Raw genomic sequence first — 25,597 nt, forward strand, 5'->3', positions numbered from 1 at the left:
ACTTGAACAAAACACAGCTGGTGAGAGAGCAGGTAGTACGCTCTTGGAAGCTTTGCAAGAAATATCTTGGGGCCAAGTACACTGCCATTATCATCCAAGTACATTGCCATTATTTGTTTCTTGGTTCTACTGTATTATTTCCCCTTCTATCTTTATTTATTACTACCATCTCTGAAAACCTTTCTGAATCTGCTCTTTCAGAAGTCCAGAGAGCCTTTTTCTTCTTCTTCTTCTTTACCTTTTGTGCAGGGCCAGTCCTGGCTGTGGCTATGCGCTTTTCCAAAGGCCTACAGGGTCAGGAGAGCGCATGCATGCATGCACTGATGCACACATGGCTGTCAAGACAGGCAGGCCATAGATAGACAGAGGCATAGCCACCCTAGGCCACTGTGGCTTCCAACTTCCAAGAACCCTCTCACCACCCTTCGACATTTACGCAGCTAGCTCCCGTCCTATCCCTTTCCTCGCACCATTGATTCCATCTCTTCTTATCAACATCAACGCAACCACTGCCGCGCGAGAGAAAAAGGTCTCACATGGTCCTTTTGCAAGCCTCTCTCCTCCCCCGTCGTCTGCTGTCTGTCACTGCGCAAGGCGCAGCACACGCAGCTGCACTGCGCTGCGTGTGTATAAATGACCGCCTTGCTTCCTCCCATTCATATCTCACATCTTTGGTCAGTGACATTGAGAGAACCATCTTTGGTCAGGAGCCTTCTTGGTTGGTACTTGAAAGCTTCTTCTTCCTCTTGTTCTTGCTGCTGCTGAGAGGTTGTGAGGGATTGCGATGGGAGTGGGGGGCACCTTGGAGTACCTGTCCGGGCTGCTGGGGGGCGGCGGAGGCCATGGCCATGGCCACGGCCACGGCAACAGGAGGAGGAGGAAGCAGATGCAGACGGTGGAGCTCAAGGTCAGCATGGACTGCGAGGGGTGCGAGCGCAAGGTCAAGAACGCGCTCTCCTCCATGAAAGGTTCGGTCTCTGTCTCTCTCTGCTCCTTTGCTCCTCTGCTCCTCTGCTCATCTTCTTAGATCTTCTTAGAAAGAACAGACAAGGCGTTCGCACGCTTCATAGTGCATCTTGTTACAGCACATCCACATTTTAATCTATCCACTCAGTTCAGTATTCACATTAGGAGGCATGCATGCTCCGTACAGTAACACAGTTTCATGTCCTCGTTAAGTATCAACTGTTTAAACCACAAAGAACTCTTCTTCTATCTATAAATGCTTTGATCTGTTGTTCTACACGCGCCTTGATCCGAAAGAGGTTCCCACAAAGCAGGTATGATATGATTAGCGCCTTACTAGAGTTGCAGTTGTCACGTCCTCACAAGAATGCTGTTTACCCAAGAATGCACAGTAGGTTTTAGTTTGCTAAAACCCCTCACTGAACAAAATGGAGGCCAATAAATCCCTAGCTGATTTTCCGAATGCAGGTTTTAGTATAAGTTCAATTTGTCATGAGCTGCGTTTTCAGCTCCTTGAAAGGTTCTACTTCTATCTCTGCTCTGCTCCTCTGCTCGACTGCACAGCTAGTTAAAACAGAAACATGATGAATCTTGCTGCAGCACATTTAACTGTATTCATTATTCACATCCAGCAGCATGCTCCTTGAAGCACAAATGCTCTATAACACAGTTTTGCTCCCTACATCTTTTGCAGAGACCATCTGTTTACCAGATGAGTAGGAGATTTTTCTTGCGAGTATGAGTAGGAGTTCTCTGACGAAGATTTTTGTGTGTGTGACACAAACCAAAACGGCTATGAACACAAGAATATATTCAAAAGTGTACTACATCTGCATGTAGGACGATGATATCAATTTTCCACATGGAGGGTTTAGTTTACTGAACATAAAACACACACACATCAATGATGTCTCTACATGCAGAAGCTGCATCAGATGGACTCCGATAATTTTGCCTCTTTACTTTCTGAAACATTTACAACATCATCTGGAGTAAGACTTTCGTTCTTGTCGGCACATCTGATTCTGAACCATAAGCTAATAGGCGTATAAATCAATAACGTCGACTTCAGACTAGTGGATTAGCAATTGGATTAACTATGAGCTTTGTATTTTTTTTAATTTTTTTTTGAATGTTTGCAAAGCTTGCCAAATTCATTGATCAGGAGGAGATAACAATGAGGTTTGTAATTTCAGGGGTCCGATCAGTGAACATCAACAGGAAGCAGCAGAAGGTGACGGTGGCGGGGTACGCGGATGCCAGCAAGGTGCTGAGGAAGGCGCAGTCCACGGGGAAGAAGGCCGAGATATGGCCCTACGTGCCCTACAGCCAGGTCAGCCAGCCCTACGTCGCCGGCACCTACGACAAGCGGGCCCCCGCCGGCTACGTCAGGAGCCAGGAGCCCGGCTACGGCAACGTGTCCGGCCAGGTCAGCAGGCAGGACGACCAGCTCACCGACATGTTCAACGACGACAACGCCAACTCCTGCGCCGTCATGTGATGTGATGAGAGGAAAAAAAATAATAACCTGTGCTGATGTTCTGCATGCGGCTGGTGATCCCTGGAAGGAAGTGTTGGACAATGTTTGTGAGTTCATCTCAAGTAGTAGTAGCGAAACTACTATGCAGTAGTAGTGCTGAAGTATGAATGTTACTACTAGTAGTAGTTTGGAGTGCTGATTAGGATCAGTGTTGACGATCCAACCCTCGGACTGTCACGGGTATGAGTCGAGAAACCCATGGATCGTTTGGGTAACTTGGTCGTGCAGAAAGACATCTCAATGTTTCGCAAAAAGAGAGAGAGAGAAAGACATCTCAATGGCCTGATCCTCTGTCTTCGCGCCTCAGTTTATTAAAGCATCTCTAGCCGATCTTCTAAAAATTAAAATAAAACTTAGGCCTCGTTTGATTGCGAGGGATCCCTGGAGAATCCCGTCGTTTCCCTGAGTGAGTAAACCATGAGTTTATTTCGGCCTGGTTTTCTCGCATGCCCATTTGGTGACAACTGGGAGTGGCACTCGTGTCCCCAATGCACTCCAATTCCTTGGGTTAAAACCAGTGTCAGAGTCAGAAACTGAATATAGAAGGGGCCAAAACATGTCATATAATGTTAGAGGGGACCAAATCATCTAAACCTATCTAATTTTATCTGACAAATGAAAGATTAGGAGTACATACAGGTGTGTTTGTGAGAGGATAGGGGGGGGGGGGGGGGGAGGGCTTGGCCCCTGCCAGCACCCCCTGCCTCCGACACTAGTTGAAACCATCGCCTCCTCCCATCGAAGAAACTTCCCCGTCTCTATCGAGACGCTGGCTGCTACCTCCGCTCCTACACCGCGTCCTTTGCATCTGGATTATTCTCGTTGGACGGAGGACTTTTTCACCTCTTTCTTTGTGTGAAATGACGACGGGGAACATTCACATCTGTGGTTTTCTCATCCGTGGATTCTAGTGCGTCAGCAAAATCACTTTCATGGTTTTTGAACCCTGGTTATTATCTCTTGAACGACCAAACGATTTTTGGCAGGCCTAGCCAAAGTAAAACTTGTATTAGGTTCAAACATTTCGTGGAACACTTGTTATGCGCCTCTATGGCTAGCCGCCAATGGTGACCACGTCGGCAACGGTAGAGAGCACATAATCAACTTCTTTTAATTTCGATTAAAAAAGATCACACAGTCACCCTCCGACAACGATGGTGACCATATGCTGCAAAGGACCCCATCGATCTCGATCAAAATAGACTACACAATCACCATCCTACGGGCGCCTCTCATCACCTCTAATGCTTCCACAACCATGTCCTCCATGAACCACTTGGGCAACATGGCGCGGCCAGCGCCGAACCTGCTCTCCTGGAGGCCGTAGAAGCCCGCCAAGAACATGACCCTCAGCGCCAGGTCGCCCCCGATGCCCATGCAACAGAGCGGAGGATAGAACATTAAAAAAAAGAATTTGAACAAAAAGCCAGATGTTAATGTCTAGTACATGCAACCCAAGGTATGCAATTGCGCTTTTTTTTACGACTGTACCCTCATAGGGGATCTTTTCACTGCATTTGTTTTTGATCCGTGCGCACTTATCGATGCTGGGTCACGGCTGGGCTCGGAGGCCATCTTTTCGTCCGTGCGCACTTTTTGATGCTGGGTCACGGGTTAGGCTCAGTGGCCTCTTTTATTTGTGCACTTTGGCATCTTTCACAGTTGTGACAGCCGTGCATATCCCTGTGTTGGCGATGCAATCCGTGGAATTCGGTCTAATAAACTGGTCAGGTCTTGATTAATCTCCCGGTACGATACTAATCTGCGCAGCGATTTGCTCGGTGAATTTCACGTCCCGCGTCGGCCATCCTGGAAAACTCAGTTGAGGCCCAACTGGGCCCGTTCCCCTTCGATTCTCGATCCAGGCGCCACAAGTCCGGCCGCCAAATCCTATTCGGCGCCTTAAGCGCCAAATACAGGCCATTTGGTACAGGGCGCACACCCCCCTGTACACTTGGTTTTATAGCGGGCCGGCCCATCTTGCTTTCCTGTTTCTTAAAAATTCCCCAAAAAAGGTGCTCCAGCCGCGACTCGAACCACGCCCGTTCATTTAGGTAGCCATCACAACAACCAGTTGAACCAGATAACTACATGTGCTACGGTGGTTCTTTTTATTTTCTTTATATATTAACCCAGAAAAGGCAGTTGTTTTCCCTGTTTCATTTTCTATCTTTGTTTCTTTTCTCTTTCTTATTAAAATGAGTGAACTTTTTTAAAGGTGACCAAATTTTCACAAAACCGGTGAATTTTTTTCAAGTTCAATGAACTTTTCTCAAATTCGATGAACTTTTTTCAAATGTGATGAACCTTTTTTCAAATTGATGAACTTTTTTTCTCAAAGTTGATGAACTTTTTTCAATCTCGATGAACTTTTCATGAAATTTGATGAACTTTTTTTGAAAATTAGTGAACTTTTTTCAAAGTCGATGAACTTTTTTGGAAAATCGTTGAACTTTTTTTGAAAATCGGTGAAAGTTTTTCAGCGTCGATGAACTTTTTTTGAAAATCGATGAAATTTTTTTGAAAACCGATGAACTTTTTCAGTTTTATGAAATTTTGAATCTGTGAATGTTTTTTAATACATGATTTTTTTTCTAATTCGTGATTTTTTTAAATATGTGGACATTCAAAATTTGTTCATATTTCTTTTCAAAAGAAATCCCGTTTTTCTAAAAAGTGCGTATAAAGTTAGTTCTTAGAGGTTTCGTGTTGCAATCTATCAACAAGAGCTTAATAGGTCTATTGGTTGGCCACCAAGCTTTGGAGCTAACTGGCGCAGGATCTATCAAGATTTAGTTTCTCCGGTAGTTTTTCTGCGCATTAATACATTTTTTGCACTGCCTTGCATTCTCATGGGCCGGCCACTAGCATGGTGCAGTGGGCGCCAGTTGCGTCAACGGGCGCATAAGGCGCTGGGGAGGAGCTCTCAGTCCGGCCGAGTCAGTCCACGGGCAAAAAGGCCGAGATATGGCCCTACGTGCCCTACAGCCAGGTCAGCCAGCCCTACGTCGCCGGCACCTACGACAAGCGGGCCCCGGCCGGCTACGTCAGCAGCCAGGAGCCTGGCTACGGCAACGTGTCTGGCCAAGTCAGCAGGCAGGACGACCAGCTTACCGACATGTTCGACGACGACGCCAACTCCTCTGCGCCGTCATGTGTGATGTGACGAGAGGACAAAAACTTGTGCTGATGTTCTGCATGCGGCTAGTGATCCCTGGAAGAAAGTGTTGGACTGCATGATGATAGTGTTTGCGGGTTCATCTCAAGTGGTAGCAGTATTAAAGTATTACTAGTAGTTTGGAGTGCTGATTAGGATCCGTGTTGACAATTGTTAGACTATGTATAGCTTCTGTACCTATGTACGTATATGGTACATATTGTAACACAACCATTATATATAATGAGATAAGCCACCCCTAGAGGGTTGTGCTGGTTCCCCAAAACTTATTGTCTTACATGGTATCACGCTAGGTTACGATCGCTTCCGCTTCTAAACCCTAATACCCGCACCGCCGCCGCAGCCGCCGCCGCCTTCACCGCCGCCGCCGCGCCACCGATCGCGCCGCCGCCATGTCGAGCGCCGCCACCACCGGTTCCACTGCTGCGGGCTTCCTCCCGGCCTCTCTTGCGGCTCTGCTCAACCTCCCGCTCGATGCCGTCTCTGTTCCGGCTCCGATCGGGACAAGGAGCATCGGCTCCGTCTTCTCCACGCCGCCGGCGCCCTCGCTTGGGCGTGACCTCGTGGTCCACACCGCGGCGCCGCCGTCCGCTGCGGACTCCGCAGGCGTCGTCCCGCCGCTCCTGCCGCAAGCGGATCACACTGCCCCGCTGGCGGGGTTGGCGGCGTCCGCCCCGGCCGCGGGCCTTGCGGCGTCCGCACCGGCCGCGAGCTTTGCGGCGCCCGCCCTGGCTGCGGTCCCGCCTCCTCCCGCATCGGCTTCGGTGCCTCCGGCTGCCTCCATGGTGTTTGCACCCCAGGCAGCCTCCTCGATGGGATTGTCTTCGCCGCCGCCGTTTCACTTCGGTCATCTCATCACCATCAAGCTCTCCGCCGACAACTACATCTTCTGGCGTGCGCAGGTTCTCCCGCTCTTGGGGAGTCACTACCTGCTAGGCTACGTCGACGGATCGCTTCCCTGCCCACCCGCGCTGGTAGACAGCGTGCACGGTCCGGTCTACAATCCGGCCCATCGCGTCTGGACGGGGCAGGACCAGGCGAACCTCTCCTCCATCCAGGGGTCGCTCTCGCCGGCAGTTGCCGGCCTTGTTGTCTTCGCGAAGACGTCTCATGAGGCCTGGACCATCCTTGAGCGCACCTTTGCAGCGCAGTCCCAGGCTCGTGTCTCTGCACTCCGTCGTCAGCTTGGAGAGTGTCAGAAGCTTGACTCCACTGCCACTGAGTTCTACAACAAGGTCAAGGGCCTCGCCGACACATTGGCCTCCATTGGACAGCCCCTCACCGACTCCGAGTTCAACTCGTTTATTGTCAATGGTCTTGATGAGGAGTATGATGCCTTAGTCGAGATCATCAACGAGCGGGGCAACTCGACACCCATGCTGGCACACGAGGTTTTCTCTCGGCTCCTTCTCACTGAGCAACGGGTCGAGACTCGCCGCACCAGGGGCACTGGCTCCCTCTCGGCCAACGCCGCCACCAAGGGTGGCCGCTCTTCTTCATCACCCCGGTCTCCCTTGGGGCTGCCACCGTCGCCCGCCTCGGCCCCCCCACCTACTGCGACCTTACCGGGGGCTGGCGGTCCACGTGTGTGTCAGCTTTGTGGCCGCGATGGGCACTGGGCCTCCAAGTGTCATAAGCGCTTCCAGCGAAGCTTCCTTGGTCTTGGCAATGACGGCAAAGATACACGCAACAATGCCCGTCAGGTCGCCATGGCTGATCGTCCCGCGCCGCAGAAGCAACAGGGACACACTCAGTCCTACTCCATCGATCCACACTGGTACATGGACTCTGGGGCGACAGAGCATCTAACCAGCGAGATGGGGAAGCTTCACACTCGTGAACCCTATCATGGCTCCGACAAGATCCACACCGCCAATGGAGCAGGTATGCACATCTCTCATATTGGTCAAGCATCTCTTCTCACTAGACATGCCAATAGGAGTCTTCAGCTTCGCAATGTTCTTCGAGTTCCATCTGTGACCCGTAATCTTCTTTCAGTTCCTAAACTCACACGTGATAATAATGTGCTTTGTGAATTTCACCCTTTTGATCTTTTTATTAAGGATCGGGGCACGAGGGACATTCTTCTTAGTGGGCGGTTGTGCCAGGGCCTCTACCGTCTGGAGCATCCTGGTGTCGCTCGTGTTTTCAGTGGAGTTCGGGTCTCTCCGTCACAGTGGCATGCTCGTCTTGGTCACCCGGCCACACCTATTGTCCGTCATATTTTGCGTCGTCATGAGCTTCCTAGTTTGTCTAGTCATAAAGATGTAGCAGTGTGTGATGCTTGTCAGCAGGGGAAGAGTCATCAACTTCCTTTTTCGGAGTCCAGTCGTGAGGTGAAACATCCTTTAGAACTTGTGTTTTCAGATGTATGGGGTCCTGCTCAGACTTCTGTCAGTGGTCATAATTACTATATCAGTTTCGTTGATGCTTATAGTCGCTTTACCTGGCTTTACCTTATTAAACGCAAATCTGATGTGTTTGATATTTTTGTTCAGTTTCAAAAACATGTTGAACGTCTTCTCAAGCACAAAATTGTTCATGTCCAGTCAGACTGGGGGGGGCGAGTATCGCAACCTCAACTCTTTCTTTCAGTCGCTTGGGATAGCTCATCGTTTAGCATGTCCACATACACATCAGCAGAATGGTTCAGTCGAACGTAAGCATCGTCATATTGTTGAAGCTGGTCTTACTCTTTTGGCCCATGCATCTGTTCCGTTTCGGTTTTGGAGTGATGCTTTCACCACTGCATGCTTTCTCATCAACCGTACTCCTACTCGTGTTTTAAACATGAAGACTCCCATTGAGGTTCTCCTTAATGAACAACCTGATTATACCTTTCTCAAGGTATTTGGGTGTGCTTGCTGGCCGCATCTTCGTCCATATAACAAGCGCAAGCTTGAGTTTCGTTCTAAGAAGTGTGTTTTTCTTGGCTATAGCTCTCTTCATAAAGGTTACAAATGTCTTCATGTTCCCACTAATCGTGTCTATATATCTCGGGACGTCGTGTTTGATGAGCATGTTTTTCCCTTTGCCAACCTTCCTGTGTCCACTGTCGAACCACCATCCCTGCATTCATCCTCTGTTGCTTCTGACCAATTTGATGATGTTGCATACTCTCCTTTGCTGTTACCTAACCATGGTGCAGGAACCGGACGTGGAGCTCGTTTGGAGCTGTTGGAGGATTCACCATCATCATCGTCGTCTTCTGGTGGGCACGTCGATCGCCCTATGTTGCATGGCATCGATTCGCGTGCCCATGCATGGTCACCCGACGAGCCCGTCGCGCCGAGCATCTCCACTGCTCGGTCCGTTTCGCCAGCGGCCGCCGAGTCGCCCGCGGCTCGGCCCGTCACGCCGTCTTCGCCTGCGGCTCGGCCCGTCACGCCGTCTTCGCCCGCGGCTCGGGTCCTCACGTCGCCTTCATCAGCGGATCGGCCCGCGACACCGGCCGCGCCACGGCCCACTATGCCGAGCTCGCCATCGGCCCGGTCTGTGATGCCGGAGTCGCCAGCTGCTTCGTCTGCTCTGCCGGTTTCGCCGGTGGGTCGGCCTTCTTCGCCAACCGAGTCCGAGGCTACCGTGACTGGCTCCTCGTCACCGGCTGACTCGTCAACGTCGCCGTCCTCCAGCCCGTTGCAGGCTGCTCCGTCGACCTCGGTGGTTCCTGTGTCCCGACCACATACACGCAGTCGCAGTGGCATTTTCAAACCTAAGGAACGTAAGGATGGTACGGTTGCTTGGTTGGCTGCTTGTTTGGCTGCTGCTGTTGCGGATCCATCTTCTGAGCCTCGCTCATATCAGGCTGCCCTGCGCATTCCACATTGGCGAGAGGCTATGGAGCAGGAGTTTCATGCTCTTCTTCGTAACAAGACATGGACTCTCGTTCCTCCACCACCACGGGTAAATGTTATTGACTCAAAATGGGTATTCAAAGTGAAGAAGCATTCAGATGGATCTATTGAGCGTTACAAAGCGCGACTTGTTGCTCGCGGTTTTCGGCAGCGTCATGGTCTTGACTATGAGGACACCTTCAGTCCTGTCGTCAAGCCTACCACTATTCGGCTTCTTCTCTCCATTGCTGTTTCTCGTGGTTGGTCACTTCGTCAACTTGATGTGCAGAATGCTTTTCTACATGGATTTTTGGAGGAAGAGGTTTATATGAAACAGCCGCCTGGTTTCTCTGATCCTGATCGTCCTGACTATATCTGTCGTCTTTCCAAAGCACTATATGGTTTGAAGCAAGCTCCTCGTGCCTGGCATGCCCGCCTTGCCTCTGCCCTTCGTGCTCATGGGTTTGTGCCGTCTACTGCTGACACTTCGTTATTTCTTCTACAGAAGCCAGAAGTCACTATGTATCTTTTGGTATATGTCGATGATATTATCCTTGTCAGCTCTTCTCAGTATGCTGCTGATGCTCTTGTCTGCTCTCTTGGTGCTGATTTTGCGGTCAAAGATCTTGGGAAGCTTCACTACTTTCTTGGAGTTGAGGTCACTTCTCGTGCTACTGGTCTTGTCCTTACGCAGAAGAAGTACTCCTTGGAGTTGTTACAGAGAGCTGGCATGCTGAAGTGCAAACCGACCACCACACCCATGTCGTCTACCGACAAGATAACAGCTGTTGATGGTGAGCTTTTGTCTCCTGCGGATGCCACAGAGTACAGGAGCATTGTTGGTGGACTTCAGTACTTGACGATCACGAGACCAGATATCTCTTATGCTGTTAACAGGGTTTGTCAGTATCTTCAGGCTCCCAGAGATACTCATTGGGCTGCTGTTAAACGCATTCTTCGTTATGTTCAGTTCACCCTGACATTTGGTATGCATATTCGGCCGACTTCCTCTCGGGTCCTTTCGGCCTTCTCTGATGCAGATTGGGCTGGTAGCCCAGATGACAGGCGATCCACGGGGGGTTATGCAGTATTCTTTGGCTCTAATTTGATCGCCTGGAGTGCTCGGAAACAGGCTACTGTGTCACGTAGCAGTACTGAAGCTGAGTACAAGGCTGTGGCTAATGCTACTGCAGAGATTATTTGGGTGCAGTCTTTGCTTCAGGAGTTGGGTTTGTCTCAACCACAGCCTCCTATTCTTTGGTGTGATAACATCGGTGCTACATACCTTTCTGCAAATCCAGTATTTCATGCCCGAATGAAACACATTGAAGTTGACTATCACTTTGTACGGGAACGTGTATCACAGAAGCAACTCCAGATCAAGTTTATCTCATCTAAGGATCAACTTGCAGACATCTTCACTAAGCCTTTACCGCTGCCACAGTTTGAGGCTTGTAGGCGCAATCTTACCCTTCTCAGTTCTTTAGAAAGTGGCTAAGATTGAGGGAGGGTGTTAGACTATGTATAGCTTCTGTACCTATGTACGTATATGGTACATATTGTAACACAACCATTATATATAATGAGATAAGCCACCCCTAGAGGGTTGTGCTGGTTCCCCAAAACTTATTGTCTTACAACAATCCAACCCTCGGACTTGTCACGGGTATGAGTTATGAGGCCAACTCCAACGTACGATCTTAAATGGACATTTGTTTTGTCCGCTTGGGTCGGCAAAATGGACGCCCATGTCCAGTTTGGGCCGACCGGCGGTCCGTGCATCTAACGCGTGGCTGCATCCCAAACATTGGCTGTGTTAGAAAAAAATCCCAAAAAGGCATTGCAACTTAAAAAAAATTCAAAAAAGGCATTGCAAAAATAACTAAAAACATAAAATTAATTAAACAGTCCATGTCTTCATCACGGCCCGCACATAGTACTTAAGAAACTTAAAAAGATAGATTTGCCGCCCGCCCGCGTCGCCGTCTTCAGGCACCACTGTCCTTGGTCAGGTCGATGTAGGGAGGCGGTGTCTAGAGGTGGGGCGGTTGTCGGTGTGAAAACCGGCAGATCTCGGGTAGGGGGTCCCATTCTGTGCTTCTGAGGTTGATGGTAACATAAGACAGACACGAAGTTTTACTCAGGTTCAGGCCCTCTCGATGGAGGTAATACCCTACGTCCTGGTTCATTAATATTGATGAGTATGGGGTTACAAGAGTAGATCTACCACGAGATCATAATGGCTAAAACCCTAGAAGTCTAGCCTATATGATTATGATTGTGATCGCCTCTGCGTACTAAACCCTCCGATTTATATAGACACCGGAGGGGACTAGGATTGTACAAAGTCGGTTACAGAGAAAGGAATCTTCATATCCGAACGCTAAGCTTGTCATCCACGCCAAGGAGAGTCCCATCCGGACACAGGTGAGAGAATCATTAGTCTTGTATCATCATGGCCCAACAGTCCGACCCATGTCCAACAGGCTGGAGGCCCGAGGACCCCTCAGTCTAGGACTCCTCAGTAGCCCCAGAACCAGACTTCAATGACGAGGTATCCGGCGCGCAGATTGTCTTCGGCATTGCAAGGCGGGTTCCTCCTCTGAATACTCCAAAACAACCTTCGAACACAAAGAACGTCCCCGGCTCTGCAAAACAAGCACCATATATATATATATATATATATATATATATATATATATCCGTAGAGAGTATAATATTTCATGAGTCTAATCCACTGACAACTTTTCATGGCGTGACATCATGTCACAGCCCGGTCATTATTTCGAACCGTTTTTTAGCCTCCCGCTTCATGTTTTAAGATGCGGTTTTACTGGCACGTCTTGTCAAAGTAGAGATCGTGTCCCTTTATTACGAGATTCTCATCAATATGGGCGTTGATAACCCAACCATTATGTTGGCATAATCCTTTGGGAATAGGCAGGCTTTAAGGCCTATGAGGAGGCGTTTGATATTCATTGCCTTTATAAAGGGGCACATGCCCGTCTTTCTCCTCCGCACTTACCTCTTCCTCAATCTTTCCAACCTTGAGTTCTAGCACCCAGGTTTCAACTTAACTGTTCCGTGCCTCCCAGTCATGTCCGGACCCAGCCCTCAAGGCCGGTGGGCGGCCTCCTCTGTCACAGAGGAGGATATCGCGAAGCTCCGGGCGGCTATATACCTGACCGCGGAAATCCCCCATAGGCTCCCTGCTAAAGGACATGTTATTCCTACTCCCAGATCCGCCGAGAGGGTTGTATTCATCTCCCACTTTCTCCGGGGGCTAGGGTTCGCTCTCCACCCCTTCGTTCGCGGCCTCATGTTTTATTACGGGCTAGATTTTCACGATCTAGCTCCGGACTCCTTCCTTCACATCTCGGCGTTTATTGTCATGTGCGAGGCCTTTCTCCGCATTACCCCTCACTTCGGTTTATGGCTCAAGACCTTTAACTTGAAGCCGAAGGTAATTGAGGGGGAGCAAATAGAGTGTGGAGGTGCCACGATGAACAAGCTCCCCAATGCTTTTTGGCCCAAAGGTTCTTTCACAGAAGTTCCCGACCTATGGCAGCGGGAGTGGTTTTACATCACCGAACCTCGTGGTACCAAGTGGGAAGCTACAACTGCGTTCCGACCTGGCCCTCCATTACAGCTCGCATCATGGATTAATAAGGGGCTGGACTGGGGATCCATTGACGAAGTGCAGACGCTAAAAAGCCGCGCCCAGAGCCTCCTTGAAAAGGACACCGACCTCATCAATGTAATCCAGGTAATGCTAGTCCACCGGATCCTGCCGTGCCAGCGATGGCCCCTCCGCATGTGGGAGTTCAATCCGGAAGGACCACTGACCCTTCAACACTTTTTCGGCACGACGCACAAAGGAATGTGGAAGTTATTCTTCAGGACATGAAGGCAGTGGCCGGATACCACCGAAGACATCGGCCTCGACTGCAATCATCCGGATACCTCGGTAAGCACTCGACTCCCAAACATAGCTTAGTTAAACAACCTGTAATACTGAGAAAACCATCTTCGCACAGGGCTGGGTAAAGAAGGCGGAACGAATTAGGTGTTCGGCCCCTCTTCCCGAAGACTCAGCCAATCCTGTGTTAACAAGGATGCTGGCTCCAGCGCCATATCAAGTGCCGGCGAAGGAGGACAAGGAGGAGAACAAGAAGGCCAAAGGTGACCTCCATTCTAAAGGTACACCAGATGCTATGTCCGGGGAGATTGGGGCTCCCTCTTCTGAAGACAAAAGAGAAGGGTAAGCCGACATCGCTTCCCCATATGGGAAGAAGAGGACCGCCTCTGAACATTTGGAGGAAGGAGCTCCTAAGCGAGGGAAGATGTCCTTGCCAAGCGGTTCGGGTTCGGAAGACGATGTTGATGCGCAGTTCCTCCATAAGGACAAGCCTTTAGCCGAATCGTAAGTGAACAAAGGTGTCCTAAACATATCCCGTTCCTTTCCGCTTACAAGGGCAACATCTGAAAATATATGTTTGTAGTCCGGCACGCAGTCTTCCTCAAAAGTCCTCCTCCTCGGGGGATCTTCTTTCGGAGATGATGGAAAGTGAGACACCTCCCCAGACCCTCTCGCCCAATAGGGCGGACGACTTTGAGGTGTCGTCCCGGAGGATTTCTCCTGATCAACAAGTGGTGCGAGGGACAATGAAGACCGCGCCCGAAGGTGATACTTCGGCGGCCCAGGGTTCGGGGCATGCAACCCCTTTGGGGACCAACAATAAAGGCCCCGAACTATCTGTTTTACAGCCAAAGACGATTCTAGAGTTGAGCAAACACATCCCTTCGAAGGGAGTCCGTACTCCCATCACCGCTTCCAGGAATCAGGAGGCGCCGGATACCTTTATGGATGTGTTGCAACATGCGTCCATCTTAGAGGAACATCGTACCTTGATGGGTACGGTAGCCGAGAGGATTCTGTCTGCGAGAAGCGGATTGAATGAAGCCTTCACGGGTCTGCTAAGAGGCTTCGAGGTATGCAATGTAATATCTTCAATTGCACTTTACATGAAAAAATGCACATGTGTATAGATAGTAGCCCCTAAGACTTTGGTTGGCGTCCGATAGGAGGCAATCAAAGGATCAAAAAAGATATGCCCAGGAAATAATCTAACTAAGTGGAACACAAGCTGTTTCATCCATGGTGACTGCCCATGCTACAGGGGTTGCCGATCTGAAGCAGAAACTTGATGTGGCGGATGACGACATCACGCTTATTAACAGGCGGCTTGACGAGGCGCAAGGTATGTTTTGGGGCAGTCATTATATGTATGTATAATAATATGAGCACGAAGCTGAGAATTATATACTGAAATATGCATAACTGCAGATGGTGCTACCGTGGTTGAGACCCTGCGGATTGAGCTCGTCTGGGCCAAGGAGCAAGTCAGGATGAGTAATGTGGCTGCCAAGAAGGCAGCTGAGGAGTTAAAGGCCGAACAGGCTGCTCGACGCCAGCGCGAAAAGAGAATATCTTCCATAGAGCAAGATCTAAAGGATGCCACTGGCAAATACCAAGCACTCGAGGAGGAGAACAAGGCCAAAGTAGCCGAACTCGAGAAGGCCTTACGAGAGGTGAGAGAGGCACGATCCGAGTCGAGAGCGGCTCGGGAGGAGATCCGGCAAGCCGGGGAGATAGCGGCCGGTAAGCCCTTTCTATTACAGACTAAATTTGGCGATCCGAAGTATGCCCTGCTTAATCAAATGTGGAACTCTCCAGACGCATTCTTGGACTTGCCGAAGAGTACCTCCGATGCGGCGCAGTTTTACCAAGCGCAAGAAGGGTGTGCAACGGAGAAGCTTTTCTGGTCACAATACGGCACGCCAAAGCGCCCGCTGTTGCTAAACGAACAGATGGCCCAGTGGGCTGAGCTCCACAAGATATCCGGTTCTGCCATGAAGGACCTCGTGGTCCGGCTGTGGCTGACTGAGCCAGTTCCGAATAGTTATTTCGGTTTGGTGCAGCGACTTGTGGATGTGGTGCCACGTATCGACGCCATGAAGCGATCAACGTGCATTGAAGGTGCACGGATGACCTTTGCCCGTGTCAAGACGTATTGGGCGAAGACGAAGGCCACTGATATTGCAGCGATGAGTCCACCCGGGGGCAAGGACAAACACACGCGAGAGTAGTATTTTGAAGATGTCCTAGAGGGTGCCCGCTTAATAGAGGGTCAGTGCTCGAAGGATATGATCTTCGAGTGAAAGTACCAAGATTGTAAAAAACAATATTATGATATATTAAGGCTACATTTTTTATACTTTTGCCTAAAAGTTTTGGTTCCTCCTGTGCGTCCGTCCTTGTATAATTTGAAAGTTTTCCAGTCGTCGGCTTCTGCCCCCACGCATAAAATACGGGGGTGTTCGGAAAAGCACTTGATCACTCTTGACCCAACGTCTTGGTCTGTGAAGGAGGTGTCAAGGCGGCGAACTAGGCAATCGGACTATAGGGCTTTAACACTTTCACTTAGCCATAGGAGTTTGACGGTGGGTCTATGATATAGCCCCTGGTATGTACGTGATAGGTCTCCAATGTATCTATAATTTTTGATTGTTCCATGCTATTATATATTCTGTTTTGGATGTTTAATGGGCTTATTTATACACTTTTATATTATTTTTGGGACTAACCTATTAACCGGAGGCCCAACCCAAATTGCTGTTTTTTTTCCTATTTCAGTGTTTCGCAGAAAAAGAATATCAAACGGAGTCCAAATGGAATGAGACCTTCGGGAGCGTGATTTTTGGAACAAACATGACCCAGAGGACTTGGAGTGGACGTAAAGCAATCAACGAGGAGGCCACGAGGCAGGGGGGTGCGCCTACCCCCTAGGCGCGCCCTCCACCCTCGTGGCTCCACCGACCTACTCCTTCCTCCTATATATATACCTACGTACCCTGAAAACATCAGAGAGCACCACGAAAACCTAATTCCACCGCTACAACCTTCTGTACCCGTGAGATCCCATCTTGGGGCCTTTCTGGGCGCTCCACCGGAGGGGGCATTGATCACAGAGGGCTTCTACATCAACACCATAGCCTCTCCGATGATGTGTGAGTAGTTTACCTCAGACCTTCGAGTCCATAGTTATTAGCTAGATGGCTTCTTCTCTCTCTTTGGATCTCAATACAAAGTTCTCCTCGATTCTCTTGGAGATCTATTCGATGTAATCTTCTTTTGCGGTGTGTTTGTCGAGATCCGATGAATTGTGGGTTTATGATCATGATTATCTATGAACAATATTTGAATCTTCTCTGAATTCTTTTATGTATGATTGGTTATCTTTGCAAGTCTCTTCGAATTATTAGTTTGGTTTGGCCTACTAGATTGATCTTTCTTGCAATGGGAGAAGTGCTTAGCTTTGGGTTCAATCTTGCGGTGCTCGATCCTAGTGACAGTAGGGGAAACAACATGTATTGTATTGTTGCCATCGAGGATAAAAAGATGGGGTTTATATCATATTGCATGAGTTTATCCCTCTACCTCATGTCATCTTGCTTAAAGCGTTACTATGTTCTTATGAACTTAATACTCTAGATGTATGCTGGATAGCGGTCGATGTGTGGAGTAATAGTAGTAGATGCAGGCAGGAGTCGATCTACTTGTCACGGACGTGATGCCTATATACATGATCATACCTAGATATTCCCATAACTATGCTCAATTCTATCAATTGCTCGACATTAATTTGTTCACCCACCGTAATACTTATGCTATCTTGAGAGAAGCCACTAGCGAAACCTATGGCCCCCGGGTCTATTTTCCATCATACAAGTTTCCAATCTATTTTATTTTGCAATCTTTACTTTCAATTTATATCATAAAAATACAAAAAATATTTATCTTATTTTTATTATCTCTATCAGATCTCATTCTTACAAGTGGCCGTGAAGGGATTGACAACCCCTTTATCGCGTTGGTTGCGAGCTTCTTATTTGTTTGTGTAGGTACGAGGTGACTCGCGCGTGTTCTCCTACTGGATTGATACCTTGGTTCTCAAAAACTGAGGAAAATACTTACGCTGCTTTGCTGCATCACCCTTTCCTCTTCAAGGGAAAACCAACGCATGCTCAAGAGGTAGCAAGAAGGATTTCTGGCACCGTTGCCGGGGAGATCTACGCCAAGTCAAGACATACCAAGTACCCATCATGACTCTTACCCTTTGCATTACATTATTTGCAATTTGCCTCTCGTTTTCCTCTCCCCCACTTCACCCTTGCCGTTTTATTCGCCTTCTTTTCCTTTTGCCCTCTCTTTCTTTTCGCTTTTTCTTCGCTTGTTTGCTTGTGTGTTGGATTGCTTGCTTGTCACGATGGCTCAAGATAATACTAAATTGTGTGACTTTGCCAATACCAACAATAATGATTTTATTAGCACTCCGATTGCTCCTCTTACCAATGCTGAATCTTGTGAAATTAATACTGCTTTGCTGAATCTTGTCATGAAAGATCCGTTTTTCTGGCCTTCCTAGTGAAGATCCCGCTACCCATCTAAACAACTTTGTTGATTTGTGTGATATGCAAAAGAAGAAAGATGTGGATAATGATATTGTTAAACTTAAGCTATTTCTGTTTTCGCTTAGAGATCGTGCTAAAGCTTGGTTTTCGTCTTTGCCTAAAAATAGTATTGATTCATGGAATAAGTGCAAAGATGCTTTTATCTCTAAGTATTTTCTTCCTGCTAAGATCATCTCTTTTAGAAACGATATTATGAATTTTAAGCAACTTGATCATGAGCATGTTGCACAATCTTGAGAGAGGATGAAATTAATGATACGTAATTGCCCTACACATGGTTTGAATTTATGGATGATTATACAAAAATTTTATGCCGGATTGAATTTTGCTTCTAGAAATCTTTTAGATTCGGCCGCGGGAGGCACCTTTATGGAAATCACTTTAGGAGAAGCTACCAAACTCCTAGATAATATTATGGTTAATTATTCTCAATGGCACACTAAAAGATCTACTAGTAAAAAGGTGCATGCAATTGAAGAAATTAATGTTTTGAGTGGAAAGATGGATGAACTTATGAAATTGTTTGCTAATAAGAGTACTCCTACTGATCCCAATGATATGCCTTTGTCTACTTTGATTGAGAATAATAATGAATCTATGGATGTGAATTTTGTTGGTAGGAACAATTTTGGTAACAATACGTATAGAGGTAATTTTAATTCTAGGCCGTTTCCTAGTAATTCCTCTAATAATTATGGTAATTCCTACAACAATTATTATGGAAATTATAATAAGATGCCCTCTGATTTCGAATTTAGTATTAAAGAATTTATTAGTTCGCAAAAGAGTTTCAATGCTTTGATTGAAGAAAAATTGCTTAAGATTGATGAGTTGGCTAGGAACATGGATAGAATTTCTCTTGATGTTGATTCTTTGAAACTTAGATCTATTCCACCTAAGCATGATATCGATGAGTCTCTCAAAGCTATTTCCATTGATGAGTGCAAAGAAAGAACCGCTAGGATGCGTGCAAAAAAGGCTTGCTTTGTGAAAGCGTGCTCTTCTAGTTTTCATGATAATAAGGATGGAGATCTAAAAGTGATTGATGTGTCCTCTATTAAATCCTTTTTTTGCAATATGAATCTTGATAATGATGGGACTAGAGATGAGTCAACTTTAGTTATAAGGTGTCCCAAAAATTCGGAGTTTTTAGATCTTGATGCAAAAATTGGTAAAAGTGGGATTGAAGAGGTTAAAACTTTAGATAGCAACGAACCCACTATCTTGGATTTCAAGGAATTTAATTATTATAATTGCTCTTTGATATATTTTATTTCCTTGTTACCATCCGTGCTAAATTCTCCTCATGCTTATAGTCAAAATAAAGCTTTTACTAAACATATCGTTGATGCTTTAATGCAATCTTACGAAGAAAGACTTGAGTTGGAAGTTTCTATCCCTAGAAAACTTTATGATGAGTGGGAACCTATAATTAAAATTAAAATTAAAGATCATGAATGCTATGCTTTGTGTGATTTGGGTGCTAGTGTTTCCACGATCCCAAAAACCTTGTGTGATTTGCTAGGTTTCCGTGAATTTGATGATTGTTCTTTAAACTTGCACCTTGCGGATTCCACTATTAAGAAACCTATTGGAAGCATTAATGATGTTCTTATTGTTGCAAATAGGAATTATGTGCCCATAGATTTCATTGTTCTTGATATATATTGCAATCCTTCATGTCCTATCATTCTTGGTAGACTTTTCCTTAGAACGATTGGTGCAATTATTGATATGAAGGAAGGGAATATTAGATTCCAATTTCTGTTAAGGAAAGGCAAGGAACACTTCCCTAGAATAAAATTAAATTACCATATTAATATATTATGAGAGCCACTTATGGATTGCCTACCAAAGATGGCAATACCTAGATCTATCCTCACTTTTTATGCTTAGCTAGGGGCGTTAAACGATAGCGCTTGTTGGGAGGCAACCCAACTTTATTTTTATTCCTTTATTTTTGTTCCTGTTTAGTAATAAATAATTTATCTAGCCTATGTTTTGGTTGTGTTTTTTGTGTTTAATTAGTGTTTGTGCCAAGTAGAATTGTTAGGAAGACTTGGGGAAAGTTTTTTTTTGATCTTGCTGTAAAAAACAGAAACTTTAGTGCTCGCGAGAATTGCTGTCATTTTTTATTGGAGCGTGATATTTAGTTAATTATTTTTGAAGATGATTAATAGATAAATTCCTCACGTCCAGAAATTTATTTTAGAATTTTTGGGGTTCCAGAAGTATGCGTTTGATACAGATTACTACAGACTGTTCTGTTTTTGACAGATTCTATTTTTCGTGTGTTGTTGTTCATTGCTTATTTTGATGAATCTATGGATAGTAATGGAGTTTATAAACCATAGAAAAGTTGGAATACAGTAGGTTTAACACAAATATAAATAAAGAATGAGTTCATTACAGTACCTTGAAGTGGTGTTTTGTTTTCTTTCGCTAACGGAGCTCACGAGATTTTCTGTTAAGTTTTGTGTTGTGAAGTTTTCAAGTTTTGGGTAAAGATTTGATGGATTATGGAGCAAGGAGTGGCAAAATCCTAAGCTTGGGGATGCCCAAGGAACCCCAAGGTAAAATCCAAGGACACCAAAAGCCTAAGCTTGGGGATGCCCCGGAAGGCATCCCCTCTTTTGTCTTTGTTCATCGATAACTTTACTTGGAGCTATATTTTTATTCACCACATGATATGTGCTTTGCTTGGAGCGTCTTGTATGATTTGAGTATTTTCTTTTTAGTTTACCACAATCATCCTTGCTGTACACACCTTTTGCGAGAGACACACATGAATAGGAATTTATTAGAATACTCTATGTGCTTCACTTATATCTTTTGAGCTATATAGTTTTTGCTCTAGTGCTTCATTTATATCTTTTAGAGCACGGTGGTGGTTTTATTTTATAGAAATAATTGATCTCTCATGCTTCACTTATATTATTTTGAGAGTCCTTTATAACAGCATGGTAATTTGCTTTTAGGCATAATAAAAACTTTCATATAAGTGCATTGAATACTATGAGAAGTTTGATACTTGATAATTGTTTTGAGATATGGAGATGGTGATATTAGAGTCATGCTAGTTGAGTAGTTGTGAATTTGAGGAATACTTGTGTTGAAGTTTGTGATTCCCGTAGCATGCACATATGGTGAACCGTTATGTGATGAAGTCAGAGCATGATTTATTTATTGATTGTCTTCCTTATGAGTGGCGGTCGGGGACGAGCGATGGTCTTTTCCTACCAATCTATACCCTTAGGAGCATGCGAGTAGTACTTTGTTTCGATAACTAATAGATTTTTGCAATAAGTATGTGAGTTCTTTATGACTAATGTTGAGTCCATGGATTATACGCACCCTCACCCTTCCACATCTGCTAGCTTCTCTATTACCGCGCACTTTTCACCGGTATCATACACCCACCATATACCTTCCTCAAAACAGCCACCATACATACCTATTATGGCATTTCCATAGCCATTCTGAGATATATTGCCATGCAACTTTCCACCGTTCCGTTTGTTATGACACGCTTCATCATTGTCATATTGCCATGCATGATCATGTAGTTGACATCGTATTTGTGGCAAAGCCACCTTTCATAATTTTTTCATACATGTCACTCTTGATTCATTGCATATCCCGGTACACCGCCGGAGGCATTCACATAGAGTCATATTTTGTTCTAAGTATTGAGTTGTAAGTAAAAAGAAGTGTGATGATCATCATTATTAGAGCATTGTCACAGTGAGGAAAGGATGATGGAGACTATGATTCCCCCACAAGTCGGGATGAGACTCCGGACGAAAAAAAGAGAAAGAAGGACCAAATAAAAAAAATGAGAGAAAAAGAGAGAAGGGACAATGTTACTATCCTTTTTCCACACTTGTGCTTCAAAGTAGCACCATGATCTTCATGATAGAGAGTCTCCTATGTTGTCACTTTCATAAACTAGTGGGAATTTTACATTATAGATCTTGGCTTGTATATTCCAATGATGGGCTTCCTCAAATTGCCCTAGGTCTTCATGAGCAAGCAAGTTTGTGATTCCTGTAGCATGCACGTATGGTGAACCATTATGTGATGAAGTCGGAGCATGATTTATTTATTGATTGTCTTCCTTATGAGTGGCGGTCGGGGACGAGCGATGGTCTTTTCCTACCAATCTATCCCCCTAGGAGCATGCGCGTAATACTTTGCTTTGATAACTTCTAGATTTTTGCAATAAGTATATGAGTTCTTTATGACTAATGTTGAGTCCATGGATTATACGCACTCTCACCCTTCCATCTTTGCTAGCCTCTCTAATACCGCGCACCTTTCACCGGTATCATACACCTACCATATACCTTCCTCAAAACAGCCACCATACCTACCTATTATGGCATTTCCATAGCCATTCCGAGATATATTGCCATGCAACTTTCCATCATCTAGTTCATCATGACACATTCATCATTGTCATATTGCTTAGCATGATCATGTAGTTGACATAGTATTTGTGGTGAAGCCGCTGTTCATAATTTTTCATATTTGTCACTCTTGATTCATTGCATATCCCGGTACACTGCTGGAGGCATCCATATAGTCATACTTTGTTTTAGAATCGAGTTGTAATCATTGAGTTGTAAATAAATAGAAGTGTGATGATCATCATTCAATAGAGCATTGTCCCAAAAAAGGAGAAAGGCCAAAGAAAAAAAAGAAGGCCCAAAAAAGAAAATAAATAAAAAGGGGCAATGCTACTATCCTTTTTTCCACACTTGTGCTTCAAAGTAGCACCATGATATAGCGAGTCTCATATATTGTGCTTCAAAGTAGCACCATGTTCTTCATATAGAGAGTCTCATATGTTGTCACTTTCATATACTAGTGGGAATTTTACATTATAGAACTTGGCTTGTATATTCCAATGATGGGCTTCCTCAAATTGCCCCAGGTCTTCGTGAGCAAGCAAGTTGGATGCACACCCACTAGTTTCTTTTGTTGAGCTTTCATACATTTATAGCTCTAGTGCATCCATTGCATGGCAATCCCTACTCACTCACATTGATATCTATTGATGGGCATCTCCATAGCCCGTTGAGATGCCTAGTTGATGTGAGACTATCTTCTCCTTTTTGTATTCTCCACAACCACCATTCTATTCCACATAGTGCTATGTCCATGGCTCACGCTCATGTATTGCATGAAAGTTGAAAAAGTTTGAGAACATCAAAAGTATGAAACAATTGCTTGGCTTGTCATCGGGGTTGTGCATGATTTAATATTTTGTAGGGATAACTTTCTTTGGCCATGTTATTTTGAGAAGACGTGATTGCTTAGTTAGTATACTTGAAGTATTATTATTTTATGTCAATATTAAAATTTTATCTTGAATCTTTCGGATCTGAACATTCATGCCACAATAAAGGAAAAATTACATTGAGAAATATGTTAGGAAGCATTCCACATCAAAAATTCTGTTTTTATCATTTACCTACTCGAGGACGAGCAGGAATTAAGCTTGGGGATGCTTGATACGTCTCCAATGTATCTATAATTTTTGATTGTTCCATGCTATTATATATTCTGTTTTGGATGTTTAATGGGCTTATTTATACACTCTTATATTATTTTTGGGACTAACCTATTAACTGGAGGCCCAACCCAAATTGCTGTTTTTTTGCCTATTTCAGTGTTTCATAGAAAAAGGACATCAAACGGAGTCCAAACGGAATGAAACCTCCGGGAGCGTGATTTTTGGAACAAACGTGATCCAGAGGACTTGGAGTGGACGTCAAGCAATCAACGAGGAGGACACGAGGCAGGGGGCGCGCCCTCCACCCTTGTGGGCCCCTCATGGCTCCACCGACCTACTTCTTCCTCCTATATATACCTACGTACCCTGAAAACATCAGAGAGCACCACGAAAACCTAATTGCACTGCCGCAACCTTATGTATCCGTGAGATCCCATCTTGGGGCCTTTTCCGGCGCTCCGCCGGAGGGGGCATTGATCATGGAGGGCTTCTACATCAACACCATAGCCTCTCCGATGATGTGTGAGTAGTTTACCTCAGACCTTCGGGTCCATAGTTATTAGCTAGATGGCTTCTTCTCTCTCTTTGGATCTCAATACAAAGTTCTCCTCGATTCTCTTGGAGATCTATTCAATGTAATCTTCTTTTGCGGTGTGTTTGTCGAGATCCGATGAATTGTGGGTTTATGATCAAGATTATCTATGAACAATTTTTGAATATTCTCTAAATTCTTTTATGTATGATTGGTTATCTTTGCAAGTCTCTTCGAATTATCAGTTTAGTTTGGCCTACTAGATTGATCTTTCTTGCAATGGGAGAAGTGCTTAACTTTGGGTTCAATCTTGCGGTGCTCGATCCCAGTGACAGTAGGGGAAACGATACATATTGTATTGTTGCCATCGAGGATAAAAAGATGGGGTTTATATCATATTGCATGAGTTTATCCCTCTACATCATGTCATGTTGCTTAAAGCGTTACTCCGTTCTTATGAACTTAATACTCTAGATGCATGCTGGATAGCGGTCGATGTGTGGAGTAATATGTCACGCCCTCGATGCGGCTATATCTCCCACGTGTCGAAGCACGACTTAGAGGCATAACCGCATTGAAAGCAATGTCGCAAGTGAGGTAATCTTCACAACAACCCATGTAATACAATAAGGGAAAAGGATACATAGTTGGCTTACACTCGCCATGTCACACAAATAGCATAAATAACATTACATTCATCCAGTTACACTCAAGGTCTGACTACGGAACCAAAATAAAGATAAACCCCAAATGCAACAATGTCCCCGATCGCCCCAACTGGGCACCACTACTGATCATCTGGGAAAGAAACATAGCATCGTCCCGAGTCCTCATCGAACTCCCACTTGAGCTCAGTCGAATCACTTGGAGCGGTATCATCGGTCCCTGCATCTGGTTTTGGAAATAATCTGTGAGTCACGGGGACTCAGTGAAGGAAATATGCCCTAGAGACAATAATAAAGTTATTATTTATTTCCTTATATCATGATAAATGTTTATTATTCATGCTAGAATTGTATTAACCGGAAATATAATACATGTGTGAATACATAGACAAACAGAGTGTCACTAGTATGCCTCTATTTGACTAGCTCGTTGATCAAAGATGGTTATGTTTCCTAACCATAGACATGATTTGTCATTTGATTAACGGGATCACATCATTAGGAGAATGATGTGATTGACTTGGCCCATTCTGTTAGCATAGCACTTGATCATTTAGTTTGTTGCTATTGCTTTCTTCATGACTTATACATGTTCCTATGACTATGAGATTATGCAACTCCCGTTTACCAGAGGAACACTTTGTGTGCCACCAAACGTCACAACGTAACTGGGTGATTATAAAGGTGCTCTATAGGTGTCTCCAAAGGTACTTGTTGGGTTGGCGTATTTCGAGATTAGGATTTGTCACTCCAATTGTCGGAGAGGTATCTCTGGGCCCACTCGGTAATGCACATCACTATAAGCCTTGCAAGCATTACAACTAATGAGT

At 45.5% G+C, this 25,597-nt stretch overlaps 1 protein-coding gene across 1 annotated transcript; it reads left to right on the plus strand.

Moving 5' to 3' along the window:
- The first annotated feature begins 501 nt into the window (after positions 1 to 501).
- On the plus strand, positions 502 to 2,797 carry LOC123187885 (heavy metal-associated isoprenylated plant protein 23). Its single transcript, XM_044599866.1, has 2 exons — positions 502 to 968; positions 2,163 to 2,797. Exons 1-2 carry the CDS (start codon positions 785 to 787, stop codon positions 2,465 to 2,467), a joined length of 489 nt encoding a protein of 162 aa, XP_044455801.1. The 5' UTR covers positions 502 to 784; the 3' UTR covers positions 2,468 to 2,797.
- Positions 2,798 to 25,597: the final 22,800 nt, after the last annotated feature.

Source organism: Triticum aestivum, chromosome 2A, assembly GCF_018294505.1.
Source record: "Triticum aestivum cultivar Chinese Spring chromosome 2A, IWGSC CS RefSeq v2.1, whole genome shotgun sequence".
NCBI classification, from domain to species: domain Eukaryota; kingdom Viridiplantae; phylum Streptophyta; class Magnoliopsida; order Poales; family Poaceae; genus Triticum; species Triticum aestivum.

What these genes read in the sequence shown, in the direction of transcription:
- LOC123187885 (XM_044599866.1), top strand. Translation starts at nt 785, where the DNA reads ATGGGAGTGGGGGGCACCTTGGAGTACCTGTCCGGGCTGCTGGGGGGC. An exon ending in CGCGCTCTCCTCCATGAAAG is followed by an intron (nt 969 to 2,162) that starts GTTCGGTCTCTG and finishes TTGTAATTTCAG; the next exon opens with GGGTCCGATCAGTGAACATC.